Source organism: Haplochromis burtoni, unplaced genomic scaffold (genome assembly GCF_018398535.1).
Source record: "Haplochromis burtoni strain Fernald_Lab_line unplaced genomic scaffold, NCSU_Asbu1 Contig_74, whole genome shotgun sequence".
Taxonomy (NCBI): domain Eukaryota; kingdom Metazoa; phylum Chordata; class Actinopteri; order Cichliformes; family Cichlidae; genus Haplochromis; species Haplochromis burtoni.
In genome coordinates, this window is record NW_024582435.1 from 219,405 (window position 1) to 234,591 (window position 15,187).

Here is a 15,187-nt window from a genome sequence, read left to right on the forward strand (position 1 = left end):
AAGTGGTCATGTGATTGGCTTACCACGACTACTTTATTCTTCCTCAATCAAACAGCAGCACTCATACGATTGTTTTGCCCCTCAGCTCCAGGTGTTGTGCCAAAAAGTGATGGTTGGACAGAAAGTGATTGCTGCCCGTGGGAGCGCGCAGCTGCTTAAAGCTGTAGTGCCCAGATTACTTATAGCTACTTCCGTGCAACTGATATAAGATGTGGTAAGCTGAAGACAGCTTCAACCACCTGTTTGTTGAAAAATAGTAGCGTTGTAACGATAGGAATAGTAATTCGTTAGATTACTCGTAACTGAAAAAAGTAACACCGTTACTTGTAATGCCGTTATTCCCATCACTGATTATGTCCATGTCACCAAAGACCCGAGAGATGAATCTGTCCAAAGCAATTTTACTATAAGAAAGAAGAATACTGCTTCAAAACAAGTGACGAAGAAGCAAAGCAGCAGAGCGGCCTATTGCATCATATTAACATTTTTATTTAGAGCCTACTGAAACGCTGCAACTTCAAACAGATGGAAAAACCTGTTACATTTACAACATTACAATTACTATACCGTAATTACTCTAAAATTTGTGCAGGACTAACTTAGAGTGATAACATTACATCTTTACATTCTGAAAATAGCAACATCAGCTGTCTCTTCTATGAGTACAATGCTTACCTTCTGATGATAAACATGAATAACAATGTTCCATAATTAGAATCTTTTAAAAAAAATCATTCAAACACAAATATTTGCAAAAAAAAATCCTTTGTACTTAATGACCATTGGTGGTATTTCAGTATCATGTTACATAAAAAGCTCCCGTTTCAGTCCTAAGAATTCTAGTGCGTTTCCAGCAAGCAGTTTATCCTGTAACACAAAAGAGAGAGTCATTATTTTGAAGATATTAAAAAAATCTGTCATTAAAATCTACAAAAAAACTGTAATGCCAAGTATATCATATTGGATACATGAGCTTTTGGGGGGCCTCTATATCATCAGTGTGATTTGTTTTTTAAATCTAAAGAAAATACACACATACACAAATTAAAACACATATATTTGTTAAATTTGTTTTAGAGTTTTCTTTGGTTTTGTTTTCTTTGTTAAGTGTTCAATAAACATGGTTCAGGATTTACATGATGTACAATGGCTGGCTTTCCTTTCTTTCCATGTGTGGTAGAGTCCACCACGATGACAAACCCTTTCTCCTGTGCTGCTTAAGTAAACGAGAGGAAAATAATGCTACCTTTAGTGTATCATCAAACACATCCATCGACTCGATGAGTGATCCTGGCTGTAGCTCACCAAGTGGGAATGGATAATCTGTTCCCAGCATCACTTTATCCTGGAACAGGAAAATGTGAACTTAGCACATGAAGATTTGGTGAAAGCAGGAATAACTCCATCCTGAAAACATCAGTGTTTCCACACATCAGCATACACTCTCACAGTCCACATTCTCTGTGTTTAGTCAGTACTCTTCAGTGTGTTTTGAATCTATCCTCTCTTGCCACCAAAGAGGTGTGACTCGTGGAATGAATGAATGTTGGACACCAGCTCACTTTTCCAATAATGTCAATGAGCAGCTTCAGGGAGGCGGGATCGTGAACCAGGGAGTCGGTGTAAAAAGAACCGAGGTATTTCCGTGGACTGACATCGTTGTCAGCTGCACAAAGGTCAGGGCGGACTTTGTGGCCGTGTTCAATTCTGCCAACAGTGAATGGGAAAGAGCCACCTGGATACACGTGAACACAGGCACTAAACGTCAAATATCAACACACTTATTTCATCTTAAGGGAAGAGCATAAAGGAAGAATGCATTGAAAATTTGGCTGCCTAATGTTTTCTATATACTGCTGTGATATTAATAGTAAACTAAATGATAAGCATGGTGTTATCTTTTTATACCTCCATGAGCAAAGCAGACTTTCAGTTTTGGAAATCTCTCAAAGATACCACCAAATATCATCGAGCAAATGGCCATGGTTGTCTCAGATGGCATACCTAAGGAAAGAAAACATTTAAAAACATATAAACATTATTATTTTTCCATCACAATGCACTAAATAGCACATGAAAGCTGGCTTGTTTTAATATTAGTGTTGTTTTTAGTTGGCTGGACCAGATGTAATAGTCAGTATGTTCTGTTCCCACTCCAGTATCCTCCTCACCCACTAGCCAGGGTAGCCAATACTTTGCCATCCTCCCATCTGTCTGCATGTCCCATGGGTGGACAAATATGGAACAGCCCAGCTCCTCTGCTTCCTGTAGTGTTTATCAGAATAAGAAATGAATAAGAAATTAGGCCATAATTATAAAGAAAAGTTATTGGAACCAATGTAGGCATAATTAAAAAACACTATCACAATAACCCCATGTTATTATGCAAGTGTGTAAAGTCTTACAGCATAGAAGGGATACAGTTCAGAGGCATTGAGGTCCCAGTTGTTGATATGCGACCCAATCTGGACCCCAGGGAAGCCTAGCTCCTTCACACAGCGCCTCATCTCCATCACAGCTAAATCAGGGGCCTGCATGGGCAGCGTGCCCAGGCCCACAAACCTCTTGGGGTGGCTACACACTGTCTTAGCCAAGTCGTCATTCAAAAGGACACAGAGATCGAGTGTGTCGTGAGGCTTAGCCTGCAATCAAAAGACACGATGAATATACACAAATATATCTGTGAAGATCATTAAGCAGCTTGTAGTATTGCAAAGTTTAGTGGTAGGCACAACTCAGTTATCTGACACACAGTAGACACCACTTTGTCACACAGCTTTTGACCAAATCTGCTGTGACTGGCTGTGCATTTACCCAATAACTGAACATCACAGGAACGGTCGAAAGGGCCTGCAGCGTGACACCTGCAGGCCGTGAAAAGAAATGCTGCTTTTAGTCACTGATTAAAGGAAGAAACTACCAAACTTTGTGTCATTTGTGTCTGTGCATGTACCGTGTTTATCCATGTCCTTTATGCGAGCATTTGGATCCCAGCAGTTTTCCTGTATTACCCGGAAAACCTTCCCATCCTTCATCATCTTTGCTTCACCCTAAAACACAACATTAAGACCACTATCAGCTCTAGTTTCTTTTAATATCTTTGGATTGTCTTTGGACAGATTTTCTTTGTGTTATTGGTCAGTTACAACCTTACTTTTGAAAAGCTGGGATGCTGTGAGACTTGCAAATAACAGACTGCAATGATCCCAGAAACATATTCACATAAAATATGTGCATCTTAGACAGGAAGACCTTCTCAGAAGTCTACAAGTAGAATAATGTTCCTCAACAATAAATTCCAACGACTTAAATATTTAATCATCTTTAGTGCAAAATATCAGCAGGATTCAGAGAATCTGGACAAAACTAAAAAATCAGTGATAATGTCACTGATGTTTGGACCTTCGGGCGGCACTGCATTAAAAACAGGGGCGATTCTGTCATGGAAATCAGTGCATGTGATTTGGGCTTAGGAACACTTCTAGCCACTGTGTCATCCACAAATGCAAGTTAAAGCTCTATGATACAAAGAAGAAGCCATATGTGAACATCAGCCAAAAAAGTCTTGTCCTCATTCATTTAATATAGACTGAGGCATTATGGAAAACTGTTCTGTGGTTGGATTAGTTTAAATTTGAAATTCCTTTCAGAAAAAATGCCCTTTTCCTCCACTGGACTAATAAGGAGAGGGACCATCCAGCTGGTTTTCAACACCCACTTAAAGCACCTGCATCTCTGATGGTACGGGGGTGCATTAGTTCCTGTGGCATTGGCAGCTTACACATCTGGAAAGATACCATCAATACTGAAAGCTATATACAGGTTTTAGGTGAACATATACATGCTCCTATTGATATGACATCTTTAATCTGGGAAGTCGCTGCATATTTCAGCATGACAACACCAAACTGCATACTGTGTCTATTCCAACAGCATGGCTTTGTAGTAGAAGAGTCAGAGTCCTGAACTGCCCTACCTGTAGTCCAGACCTTCACCAGCTGAAAATATTTTGCACATGAAATCAAAATCTAAAAAGAAGACACAGGACTGCCAGAAGACCCAGCTAGAATCCTCCACCAGACAAGAATGGGACAACACTCCTCTTCCAAAAGTCCAGGAGCTCCCAGACATTTGCGAACCAAATAAAGACGGTGGAAAAGATGGCCCCATCTCCCCTTTCTTAACCTTTTTGAGATGTGTTGCTGCCATCAAATTCAAAATGAATGGTACGTGTTCCTAGTTTAAGCAGTAGATATGTTTTCTATGCTCTGCTGTAAATCAAATATGGGTTTATGAGATTTTCAAATCACTGCGTTCTGTTTTCATATACATTTCATGCTGTGTCCCAGCCTTTTTGAAATTAGGTTTGTGTTAGGTTAGGTTTTAAAGCACATGTTGTAACTTTTACATTTGCTAACAAAACTGAGCCACATGATGGCAGCAGACAGTTGATGTTACTGCAAATGTTCTGGGTGAATCCAAAAGGCCTGGACTCCTCTAAGATGTTTAATACAAAGCACACAAGCACAAGTTCATTGCTTATCCAAGTTTAGGCATTAATTCTGAAGAATAGACTGTTCGTTGTCAAGTATACTTTGCTGTTACTAAAATGCTCAGCCCATGTTTGGGGCTAAAAGTTGCCAAGCTGCTCTGTATCGGGCTGCGTTACGGCTGTTTGAACCGAATCACTTGACTGATGCTGTGTCACCTCGCTGAGTTCTGCAGCTGCTCACATAGCCAGGACCAGCCTGGCAGGTCTGCGGGGTGGGTGCAGTCGCCAGCTGGGATGAATCTGCTGTGTGTTCAACAAAGTAGTGCAGTGCATAAGTGCTCCTGCACCTGCACCCTGTCTGTAGCTGCACAGGAAAGCAGAGGAAATAGTGACTTACCTTGCAGTGATGGTGAAGCTGGACAAACCCATCATAGCCATACCTCTGAAACACATAAAAAATACAGGTTTTACAAACCCAGAGTTTAAAAGCATCACATATAAATATCAGCCATATATTTGATTGCATATTTGTTGTTTCATTCTGATAGAAAATGTAGATTTTGTTATCCCATCTGTGAGGGTTTGGTCATCATCCTACAGGACTGGCCACTCCAGTGCCCTGAATACCTAAAAGATATTGCCTTTTGAGCATGCTGACACTTTTAGCATACAAATGAAGCTGCAGATGAGCTACGTGAGCAATACAGCAGAAAAGCCCCTTTTCATATCCATGCAGATCAGCTGTACTGTGTACTTGGATATTGCCACTGAGGAGCTTCTGTTTTTCCAGTTGCAAGATGGGTTTTACATCCGTGTTTGATGTGTGGATCTGTGGCCCCAAGAAGCTGTTTCAGTGAAAAGTTGCTTTAAATGAAATGTCATCATGCCAGTTTAACTGTGGACTTGATCTCAAGTTCAAATAATGTTGTGCTTAGGGCCCTTTAACCAACTCCAGCCAATGTAAATTTTTAAATATCCCATTCTTTGCAAAAGATTCTTACAGACACGATTTAGCTCATGTCTTCTGTTCAGCTTTAAATGTGGGAAATGATTAGCCAGGCAGTGACAAAGACATAAGGGCAGGAACAGATAAACCAAGTCCAAGGTCTATTGATTAAAGTTTAACCATCCATAGAGGACAGATTTATGCAGTGGACTTTTAATCTCCCTGCTGACAAGCCAGCTGAAAAGTCTATATATTAAACGTTAGTAGCATTTAATAGCCCGGTTCAAGCTCCATCTGCCAGGGAAGTGACACAAAGATGTTTTTCTCAAACCCACTGACCCACTTCAGGTGAGATCTCATCTACAGACAGTGGGTTTATTTAACACTCGAGCTCCGTGACATTAAAAGTCAAATCATCTTGTCTGTGACAGTTCCTACCTGCTTCAGGTCGGGCCACTCCTTTGGTAAAATATGATTGTGAATATCAACCTTCATCCTTATGATTATTATTCACGGAAAACGTAAAGGTCTGCTGGCTGAGGTATCCTGGGAAAAACTGTGGGCACACTCACTCCCCACCCTCAGCCAGAAACCAATGACCGACAGTTGAATGTCTGCTGCTGGGATATTTATTGCCCAATCTTTGAAACAAACAGAAAACCAGAGCAGAGGCCGTAAACCTGCTCCTTTAACTGTCTGCCTTCGTTACACTGAGCCTGAATTCTGCACTCATGGCTTTAATTGATTATTTTGGTTTCACATCATGGCTGCAGCTTATTTCTGTGGCTAGCCTGCACAGTTTAAAATGTACTGAAACGACCTTCATTAGCCAACTTTATTTAATTGCTTGCACATATCGCTGCTCGAGGATGCCACCTGGTGGCTGATTAATGTTGGTCAACCTGCCAGGGTTCAAGATCGAAAACTGGTTATCGTCAATGTGCAAGCATATCGAATTTAGGGCAATAATCCCTCACATGATGCAAAAATCTTTAATAACATAAACATACTGGCACAAATATAAGTAGAAAACACAATGGTTAAATACAATTTACTAACGTGCATTAAGGCCATCTGTGGCAGCAGGTAATGTTAAGTTGCTCGGTAGCTTATTGAATGCCTGTGTAAAGGTCTGAGCTTTGGGCTACAGGTCTCCTGTGCGTATAAATCACAGCAAACTCAAAGAGAAAGTGTAAAAATGCTTGGCTAACTCGGGGCAGATGTCACTGCATGTACTGATTCTGAATTAAGAGCTGAATTATGGGAGGAGGAGAGAAAGAGGAAGGGGAGGAGGGGGGAAACTTGAAGGTACCGCCTTCTTGATTCACAGCAGATCTCTGCAATTTATCGCTTTGTCGCATCTAACCCTAAACTGTGTCTAAGTGGCTCAGCCAGCAGGGTGTTTGCACTGATCCTACAGTGCTCACTTCTCTCAGAGGGAGTTGCTTCGCTGCTGATGCTACGAAGATAAATCCGTTATCTCCCATCTTGTCTTATCGCCATCTCTTCTCTCTCCCCTCTGCGCAACTGAGTCGACACCGGTGGCATATTGGACGCGCTGGATGGCTGCTGCACTTATCGAACCGGTGTGAATCTTTTTTCCATCATCCTCATCTTCCTCTGAGACTGAAAGCAAAACAACCGCAGTAAGAATGACAGACCAGGTGACCCAAGAGTCCTACCCCGTCCCAGACCCGACTGTTGTGGATCCCTGCCCGGCAACGGTGCGGAACGGCCAGTGCGCCCCGGATGGCTTCACCAACCACAATCACCAGCAAGCCAAAACCCCCACGGAGCCTGAGTCATTCACCGTGGGCCAGGAGATGAAAATCACAGACACGGTGGAGGGAGAAGGTAACTTGACACACCTATGGCAGGTTTGGGGATGCATTGTGAAAGTTATGGATGCTCATGTGCGTGTGTGTGCGTGTGTGCCCTGTGGGGATGGGATGGTTATTTTTACTCATGTGAGATATTTTTAGTCTGCTCCTTGAATAATAAATGACAACCATTCATCAGCAGGATTCATACCAGACCAAATGACCAAATTCAAAGTGAAGTTTAAAGCTTTAAAATCGCTTCAGCTCTTAGACTCATTCATTCATTCATTCATTCGCAGACATTGGCCTACATTGCCTTTGGAAAAAGTTGCCTTTTTTAAAAGACATGCAACTAGAGGCTGGTTGTTTATATGTTTCACAAACCCTCCAGTGTGCCTTTGCATTTGCTTAATCACTTTAAAAACTCTTCAGAGAATTCAAAAACAAAAAATAAACTTATTGCCTGTATTGTAATTGAGACTCTATTAAATATAAAGAATGTTTATTGGATCTGCTGACATGCTGATTAAATACTGTTTCTCCCAGTAGTCTTGCAATGTGATCAAGCATGTCTGCAATGTGCTGCAATAATAATGAACTGCTGAAATGTTTTAATGTTCTGATGGATTATTTCTAAGAGCTGAAATCCATGTCTGGGATCACACTGAATGATGAGACAAGACTGATACTCCAGCTTGGAATAGCTTTTAGGATACACGTCAGGTGGCAGAAGAACAAACTGGAACTACAGACACCTTTAACATTGTGTGTATTAAAAATATTATTTGTCGTCAGTTAAATTCACCCTTTTTTTTGTAGAAAACTGACCAAAAAACCTGAACAATCTTCCCAATGTCTTTGCCTCTAGTTTTTATGTTTATGGAAAGTTTAAGGTTATGGTTAGAAGACTCTTGTTTTTAGTCATTGTTAAACGGAACAGTGGCTTCCTTCTTGGAATGGAAAAAGAACAGCAGTCTTCTGTGTCTAGTGTCATTGTTGTCAACCTTAACCTCCATCCTGTGCAGACTCGATGGCTGTGCAACCACATCATTAAACTGCTGTCCCTTTGATTATAACTGCAGCCATTAGAGGGCGCTGTTGCAATGAACCCAAACAGCAGGTCTTAGATTCTTGCAAAAACGGACCATAAATTTGTGGGGATATGTTTACAATGCCGTGGTACCGCTCATGATAACAACCAAGGCGATATAAATGAAAGTAATTACTTTAGCAATATTAAAAATCTGTAAGGAGAGAAAAAAGAGGACACTTCATATAAAAAAAACAAAGAAACGAGTGAAACAGATGCACGGTGGTTTAAGCACTGCTGCTGTACATCATGCACACACATTCATTCAGTATTTTTCACTTTCACAGCCTCTCGTTCACCCCCCTCCCCCAGTCTTTTTGTCTTCACACTTCTGATTTGCATAAATGATAAATGTATCTTGTAATAATGCTGTCTATATATCTATCTTACTAATGAAGATATACACATGACACGGTGCACATATTGATGACCGATGATAGTAAGGCTTACAGCAGGGTTACAAAAGGTTAGGAGCAGTTTTGTCACACCCTTCTCAGGAGTATCTCTCTTGTATTTCCTCATGTATGTGTTCATATGGGAGATGTGTAATCTGCTGTTTGAGCTGTGTGGCTGATGTTCATCATTTTTAGAAGAGAAAGGTGTGAAGGAGTTGAGCATTGAGAGAGAGACGTGCGCAAATGCGCACAAGCTTGTGTGTGAGTCAGAGTACGAGGAGATGTTGAGCACATGCCTCCTGTCTGATCCCCCAGCTGGAGATCATGTGAGCAAAGTGATTTACCATGCTGTCCCACTTCCCCCTCAGTATCTCTCTCTCGCTCTCACACACACACACACACACACACACACACACACACACACACACACACACACACACAGACACACACACACACTCACACACACACACACACACACACACACACACACACTGTGGGCTGCTATTTGTAGGATAGGATATATTTCAGATGTCAAACACCAATTGCTGTGATATTTTGTAGCAAATGATAAAAAATGTTATGAGCTGAATAAAGTATTAGAGCTGTAAATGTCTGATTAAGGGTTCTCACTGTTATGCAGATTCAGTCGCAAAATGATGCAAATAAAAATACAATTAAAAAGACTTGAGGGTAAAAGAGTAAACTGAGTTTACTCAGTTAAAACTGAGTAAATTCGGTTTACTCTTGAAACCTTAACTAACCAGTTAAGGTTTTAACTGAGTTTACTTTTTTCACTGTTTTACTCTTTGTCTTTAATTCAAGTATTGAAAAAACACCAGTTTCAACTTTAAATTACCAAACATCGTTCACAGAGCTACTGAAGAGCATTTCTTACTATTTTAAGTTTTGCAACGTTAGTTACAATTTTATAAATGCCATAAATCCAAAGTTCATAGATGGTTTACAAACCAATTATTAACTGATTAGCAGATGTTATTATTATATTATCTTTTAACTGATAGTAAACAATAAAAAAACACATGTCATTTTTATTTGTCATTTATAAAACAGTGTATTACTTAGTAAGATTTTGCACTGAAGTATATACAGAGCCGGTGACTCTGTTATGGGTAATTTTGCCCCCTTTTTTAAAGTCACTTAAAATCAATACAAGTTATTCCTAATTACCGTGTCTATCTCAAGCGGGTCTCAAGAGAGGGGTCTAGTGGGTAGTCTAGAAGCAGCTCAGCACTTGACTAAGACACTTCATGTTGGTGCAATTTATGATCATTTTGAGTGCTCTAATAGAATGGAAAGGCACTATACAATATCCATAGAAAATCACTCTTTGCACCTTGTTTACAACACATTCAGCTCAGGTTGTAAGAAAAGTTTCTTCAGAACAAATATAAAATAAAATAGGCCATATAGCATGATCCATTGATATTGTAGCATTTAGCTGGTCTTTTACAACTGTTGATAAACCCATGCATGTTTGGTTTAAAGTCATTTTAATGGATCTTTGTCCCAATGATATTACACAGAAACCACAGTTTGCTCTGATGGCAGTCGTCCAGATGATTTCCATCTCCCGTTTTGCACAGTCCGTGTGACTCTTCTGGTTTCCTTTGATCTTTTGCCTTAAAAACAAAATCTGTTGCCGCTAGAGCAAAAGATTAGTTACGATGAGTCACGGGATAATTTTTTTTCTGCGTCACAGTGTTACCAAAAAAGTTGGAGTTTTGCTGTTTTCCCCTTCATGGTGACAAATTTATACTTTGTAATTTATACTTTGCAATAACACAAACACAAGTTTGACGCTGATCAGTAACTTATTGTTGCGAGATCCATAAAAGATATCAAACACTTAATACATCAAGTTTAAGTCCTCATAAACTAATTACATGCAGACTGGGGGCTTTTTTCTGTCTTGATTAAAGATATTGGAGCTATAATGTATCTTTTGAAAGACATAGTTTTACAATCTTTATATCTATTAGGGTCCAAACTGCTGTTGTATAGTCTGGACCAAGTTGGAAACTAAACCAAAGCTTTATTTGGAACAGTTGGTAGCTTTCACTGGTGGGAATCTGGTGAGGGATTATATCTGAGTTGCTGTATGGTCTATCTGACTTGTCTCCTTCTGTCTGCACCCATGTAAGACTAACAGCCTTAGGTGGCAGCAAGAAAAGCCTGTGTGCAGGGTGAGCTGGAGACTCACAAAAGAAAAGAGGTCTCATTTAAAAAAGGAAGTCAAATAAAAGTAATGGACTTAATTTGATTTGACGTCACGGCATCGGTGGCGAAAGAGTCACTTAGCGACTCTGAAATGTGGTTGTAACAAAGACTGCTGAGCAACAAGCTTCTCTGAAAACATGATGCTGTTGTGGAAACTGAAGGGAAATTTGACAGTCTGTTGGATGTACTCAGGTTATGTGCGGCGTGATGTATTCTGTGAATCTGAAGGAATCCAATTAAGCGCCTTGACTGTTGTTGTGATTTGGTGCTATATAAATAAAATGGAATTGAGTTGAATTCATTAAAACATGGACAGATTGACAGTAAACAACATTTGGTGTTCTTCTACACATCCTGTCTTCCTCCCCTCACCTCAACCTGTCACAGCAGATGGCCCCGCCCCTCCCTGAGCCTGGTTCTGCTGAAAGTTTCTTCCTGTTGAAAGGGAGTTTTTCGTTCCTACTGTCACCAGTTTTTATTTCAACTTTCATTTTAGTTTATTTATACAGCACCGAATCACAACAACAGTCGCCTCAAGGTGCTGTTGTAAGAAGAAGAAGGTGTACTTTATTGGTCCCCATGGGGAAAATCGCTCTCTGCATTTAACCCATTCACTCAGTGAAGCAGTGGGCAGCCATTGGGCGCCCGGGGAGCAGTGTGTAGGGACGGTACCTTGCTCAGGGGTACCTCAGGGTAGCTGTTCAGGGGAATCGAACCCCCGACGTTCCGATCATGGGGCCACCACTCTACCTACTGAGCTATCCCTGCCCCTGTAAGATAGACCCTACAATAATACATACAGAGAAAAACCCAACAATCATATGACCCCTATGAGCAAGCACTCTGGTGACAGTGGGAAGGAGAGGTCTAGTAACACATAGTGAGTGAGAAAGGTGACTGAAGAAGAAACACCCAGTGCATCATGGGAGTCCCCCAGCAGCCTACGTCTATTGCAGCATAACTAAGGGAGGATTCAGGGTCACCTGGTCCAGCCCTAACTATATGCTTTAGCAAAAAGGAAAGTTTGAAGCCTGATCTTGAAAGTAGAGATAGTGTCTGTCTCCTGAATCCAAACTGGAAGCTGGTTCCACAGAAGAGGGGCCTGAAAACTGAAGGCTCTGCCTCCCATTCTACTTTTAAATACTCTAGGAACAACAAGTAGTCCTGCAGAGCGAGAGCGAAGTGCTCTAATAGGGTGATATGGTACTACAAGGTCATTGAGATAAGATGGGGCCTGATTATTTAAGACCTTGTATGTGAGGAGCAGGATTTTGAATTCAGTTCTGGATTTCACCAAAGCGCTTGCTCAGAGGTGGTTGTCTGACCGCATTAATGTTCATCATTCTTTCAAAGATGATTTTTTATCTTTGAGCCCCAACATAGCTCTCCTCTTTCTCTAATTTGGCACCACTGAAGACAAGTTCAGCGATCAGGCGTGTCCTTTAGTAAAACCACTTTCACTTTATGAAACGATCTTATGACTTGTCAGCTTTTTATCAGCAGATTTTCCCTCCTCTGTGACGCAGTTCTGTGTTGCCATTTAAAGGGAGTTTTGAGCTTGTGACCACTGTAACCTTTAGATTGGAGTTGACCAGAAGAATAAAGTCTCAGCTCCAATAAAGGCTAAACACAGAGCTGTGTTACTGCGTGGGAAAAATATACATTTTTCTTAATATCGCAGTAATAACTGAGAATATGAACTAATTATGCATAAACTATCATTTAATGACGATTTTAAAGCAAATCTCAAAAGCTGATTTCAAGTTGCATTCCAAACATTTGGCTCAGGGAGTTCAGAGGTTGACAGTTACTCGTTTTTCCCTTTATTAATTTCTATTCTCAACTTGTTTTTGTGATGACTGTGACAGTCCCCAGGACACATTTCAGGAAAAAAAGAAAAAAGAAAACAGCCTTACAATCGCTTTTGGATGTAAAAGTTCAGACTTATAAATAATGCATGACTCTGCAGAGCCATCCTCACATTTCATGACAATGAAAACGCTTCAGGCAGTCCAGAATCTGGGCTGTTTAGTCTGTGACTTCAGGCGAGGAAGTCTCACACCACAGCAGGGCTGAAATTCATGTGAATGTCTAGACCAAGAGTTATTCTCTTTTTCTTTAACACCACATCTCTGTAGTCTGTGGGCTGCCTGATAAATCCGTCCAATAAAGCTGTAAAATATCACAGTTTGATTTATTTAAAATACATGAATTATTTATTCCATTTCTATGAAACTAATAAATACTAAAGCTAACAAATACCGCTACAATATTTTAGTTTTTTCAAATTAAGAAAATTGTCTCAGTAAGTTTACATTTTTTTCACAAGTGTAGTTGTTGTTTTCATGTCTAAATGTAGTTTTAGTTTAGTTTTAGTTATTTACAATAACACAATAACAATGATATTAACACTAATAGTCAGGAGCTACTTTACTGCGTCCGTACGCTTTGAATTTGTGAGTGCTGGTGGCGGAGTGATACGGGTGCTGTTGAGGTTCAAAAGAAAGGTGAATATCAGACACTGTTGCTGTGTTTCATACACGAGCTGCGGTTTACCGTTCAGTGTTTCCAGATTATTCCATGAACCTCTAATGCTCTCTTGGAAGGTGATAGAATGAGAAGACAATAATAATTACCCACGAAGACGTCTGCCGGGCCATTTGGAGTTGAGTCATTATAAATGGTGTTGCACTGAAACTTTTTAAATGGATCTTCACAGTGACCTTCCTTCACACTGAAGGAAATCTGAGATTCTTCTTATACAAGGATGTACTGGAAAAGTAGGGCACATCAGTGGTCCCAGGAGTTTTTTCCACCGGACACCCTTTTGAAAGTGTACCTGAAACAAAGCGGGTAGTTTTGTGGAAAACTCCAGCATACTGTGCTATAGCTGCTCTGTTTTATTCTTTTTTTCTACTGATCACAGTAAACCTTTATTACATTGAGCGCTCTGTACTAAACACCCCGAGTCCAGTTATTTGCGCAAAATGTTGAATTAAACTATATTAGAATATCTTTCTGTATCTTCAAGATTTCATCTTAACACTTCTTCTCTGTGGGACTCAGAGACACATGATTGCCTTTAGGCATTTTTTTCAGTAGACTAAACTAATTACTCAGGGTTAAAGAGAGTTGAACGCCTTTTTAAGTGTATTAATAACTCAGATTGCCACCTACTTTACCTTTGATCACAAAGTGTTTCATTAAATGAACCTTGCAAACCAGAGACAAAAAAAAGAGAGAGTTGTCCTTGTAACAGAGTTTATGTGTCTGACTGCAGGTCTCCTGGAGAGCAGCATGCGCCTGAAGCCCCATGAAGCACAGAACTACAGGAAGAAGGCGCTCTGGGTGTCTTGGCTCTCCATCGTCGTCACTCTTATTCTGGCTGTGGCAGCTTTCAGTGAGACTTTGCTATTTTTTGCCATATTTAGCAACTATGGAGCTGTTTAGTTCTCACTTTACTGTCAAAACTCACATTAAAGTAAAAAAAAGAAACTCTCTCATAAGGAGTTGGAAAAGACTCAGGATTGAAATACTTAGTTGTATAATGTTAAAACGTTTTTTTTCTGGTTTAATTCATGACAAAGATCCCATTTAGCACTTTGGATTTAACCAAACCATACACAAAGGAGAAACGATGTGACTAACATACCAAGCCATAAAAAATGTGCTGATGAATGAACAGTGATTCCGTAGTTAAAGCGCTTAAACGCTAAATTCATAGCATTTCTAAAAGCTTTCCCAGTTATAAAAGTGAAGCAAATTGAAGCCCAGCACATTTCATCTGCTACTGTTTTTAAATGGACATGAACAGATCACACATGTCTGGAGTGTATGACCACAAAGAGCGCGTCTGATACCTGTGCTGACATGATAAAGTGATTGAATCTCAGAAATCGATTTTAAAAGCTACATTTTGCTGTTTGTTGCTGGTGTTTTGTAGCAGTTTGTCCTTTTTTTAATTCAGAAATTCTGGTTTGATGCTGCGTGTTTGGTTCAACAAAGACTGATATTAATTCACCAGATGTGTTCTGTCAGCTGTTGTGTTGGAGAAATTCATAGCTATTGTATATAACACCAGAGTCCAAGTGATGGAGCACTGAACACATTACTGCTCCAAAGAAAACATCAGGAGTTGCTGTGAAACTGCTTTAATTTTTAGCTACAGGCTTTGATCACCGTACAAACATTTGAGTTGTTGTTGTC

The 15,187-nt window shown here is 40.1% G+C and overlaps 2 protein-coding genes across 2 annotated transcripts in view; one reads left to right on the top strand and one right to left on the bottom strand.

Annotated features, from left to right (window-relative positions):
- Positions 1 to 468: 468 nt before the first annotated feature.
- acmsd (aminocarboxymuconate semialdehyde decarboxylase) lies at positions 469 to 6,034 on the bottom strand. The gene is made up of 10 exons (XM_005925946.3): positions 5,877 to 6,034; positions 4,890 to 4,934; positions 2,954 to 3,050; positions 2,815 to 2,864; positions 2,406 to 2,642; positions 2,172 to 2,265; positions 1,909 to 2,004; positions 1,563 to 1,735; positions 1,247 to 1,345; positions 469 to 867 (listed from the first exon to the last, which is right to left on the bottom strand). Exons 1-10 carry the CDS (start codon positions 5,931 to 5,933, stop codon positions 805 to 807), a joined length of 1,011 nt encoding a protein of 336 aa, XP_005926008.1. The 5' UTR covers positions 5,934 to 6,034; the 3' UTR covers positions 469 to 804.
- A 669-nt stretch (positions 6,035 to 6,703) lies between these two features.
- tmem163a (transmembrane protein 163a) overlaps positions 6,704 to 15,187 on the top strand; it is a 60,422-nt gene continuing 51,938 nt past the window's right edge. Inside the window, exons 1-2 of the mRNA XM_042221770.1 lie at positions 6,704 to 7,292; positions 14,262 to 14,381. Of these exons, the coding sequence (XP_042077704.1) occupies positions 7,091 to 7,292; positions 14,262 to 14,381 (322 nt within the window). The 5' untranslated portion in view covers positions 6,704 to 7,090. The remainder of the gene's footprint in view (positions 7,293 to 14,261; positions 14,382 to 15,187) is intronic.

What these genes read in the sequence shown, in the direction of transcription:
- acmsd (XM_005925946.3), bottom strand. Translation starts at nt 5,933, where the DNA reads ATGAAGGTTGATATTCACAATCATATTTTACCAAAGGAGTGGCCCGAC. An exon ending in AGTGGCCCGACCTGAAGCAG is followed by an intron (nt 4,935 to 5,876) that starts GTAGGAACTGTC and finishes TATGTGTTTCAG; the next exon opens with AGGTATGGCTATGATGGGTT. An exon ending in AAAGGACATGGATAAACACG is followed by an intron (nt 2,865 to 2,953) that starts GTACATGCACAG and finishes CACGGCCTGCAG; the next exon opens with GTGTCACGCTGCAGGCCCTT.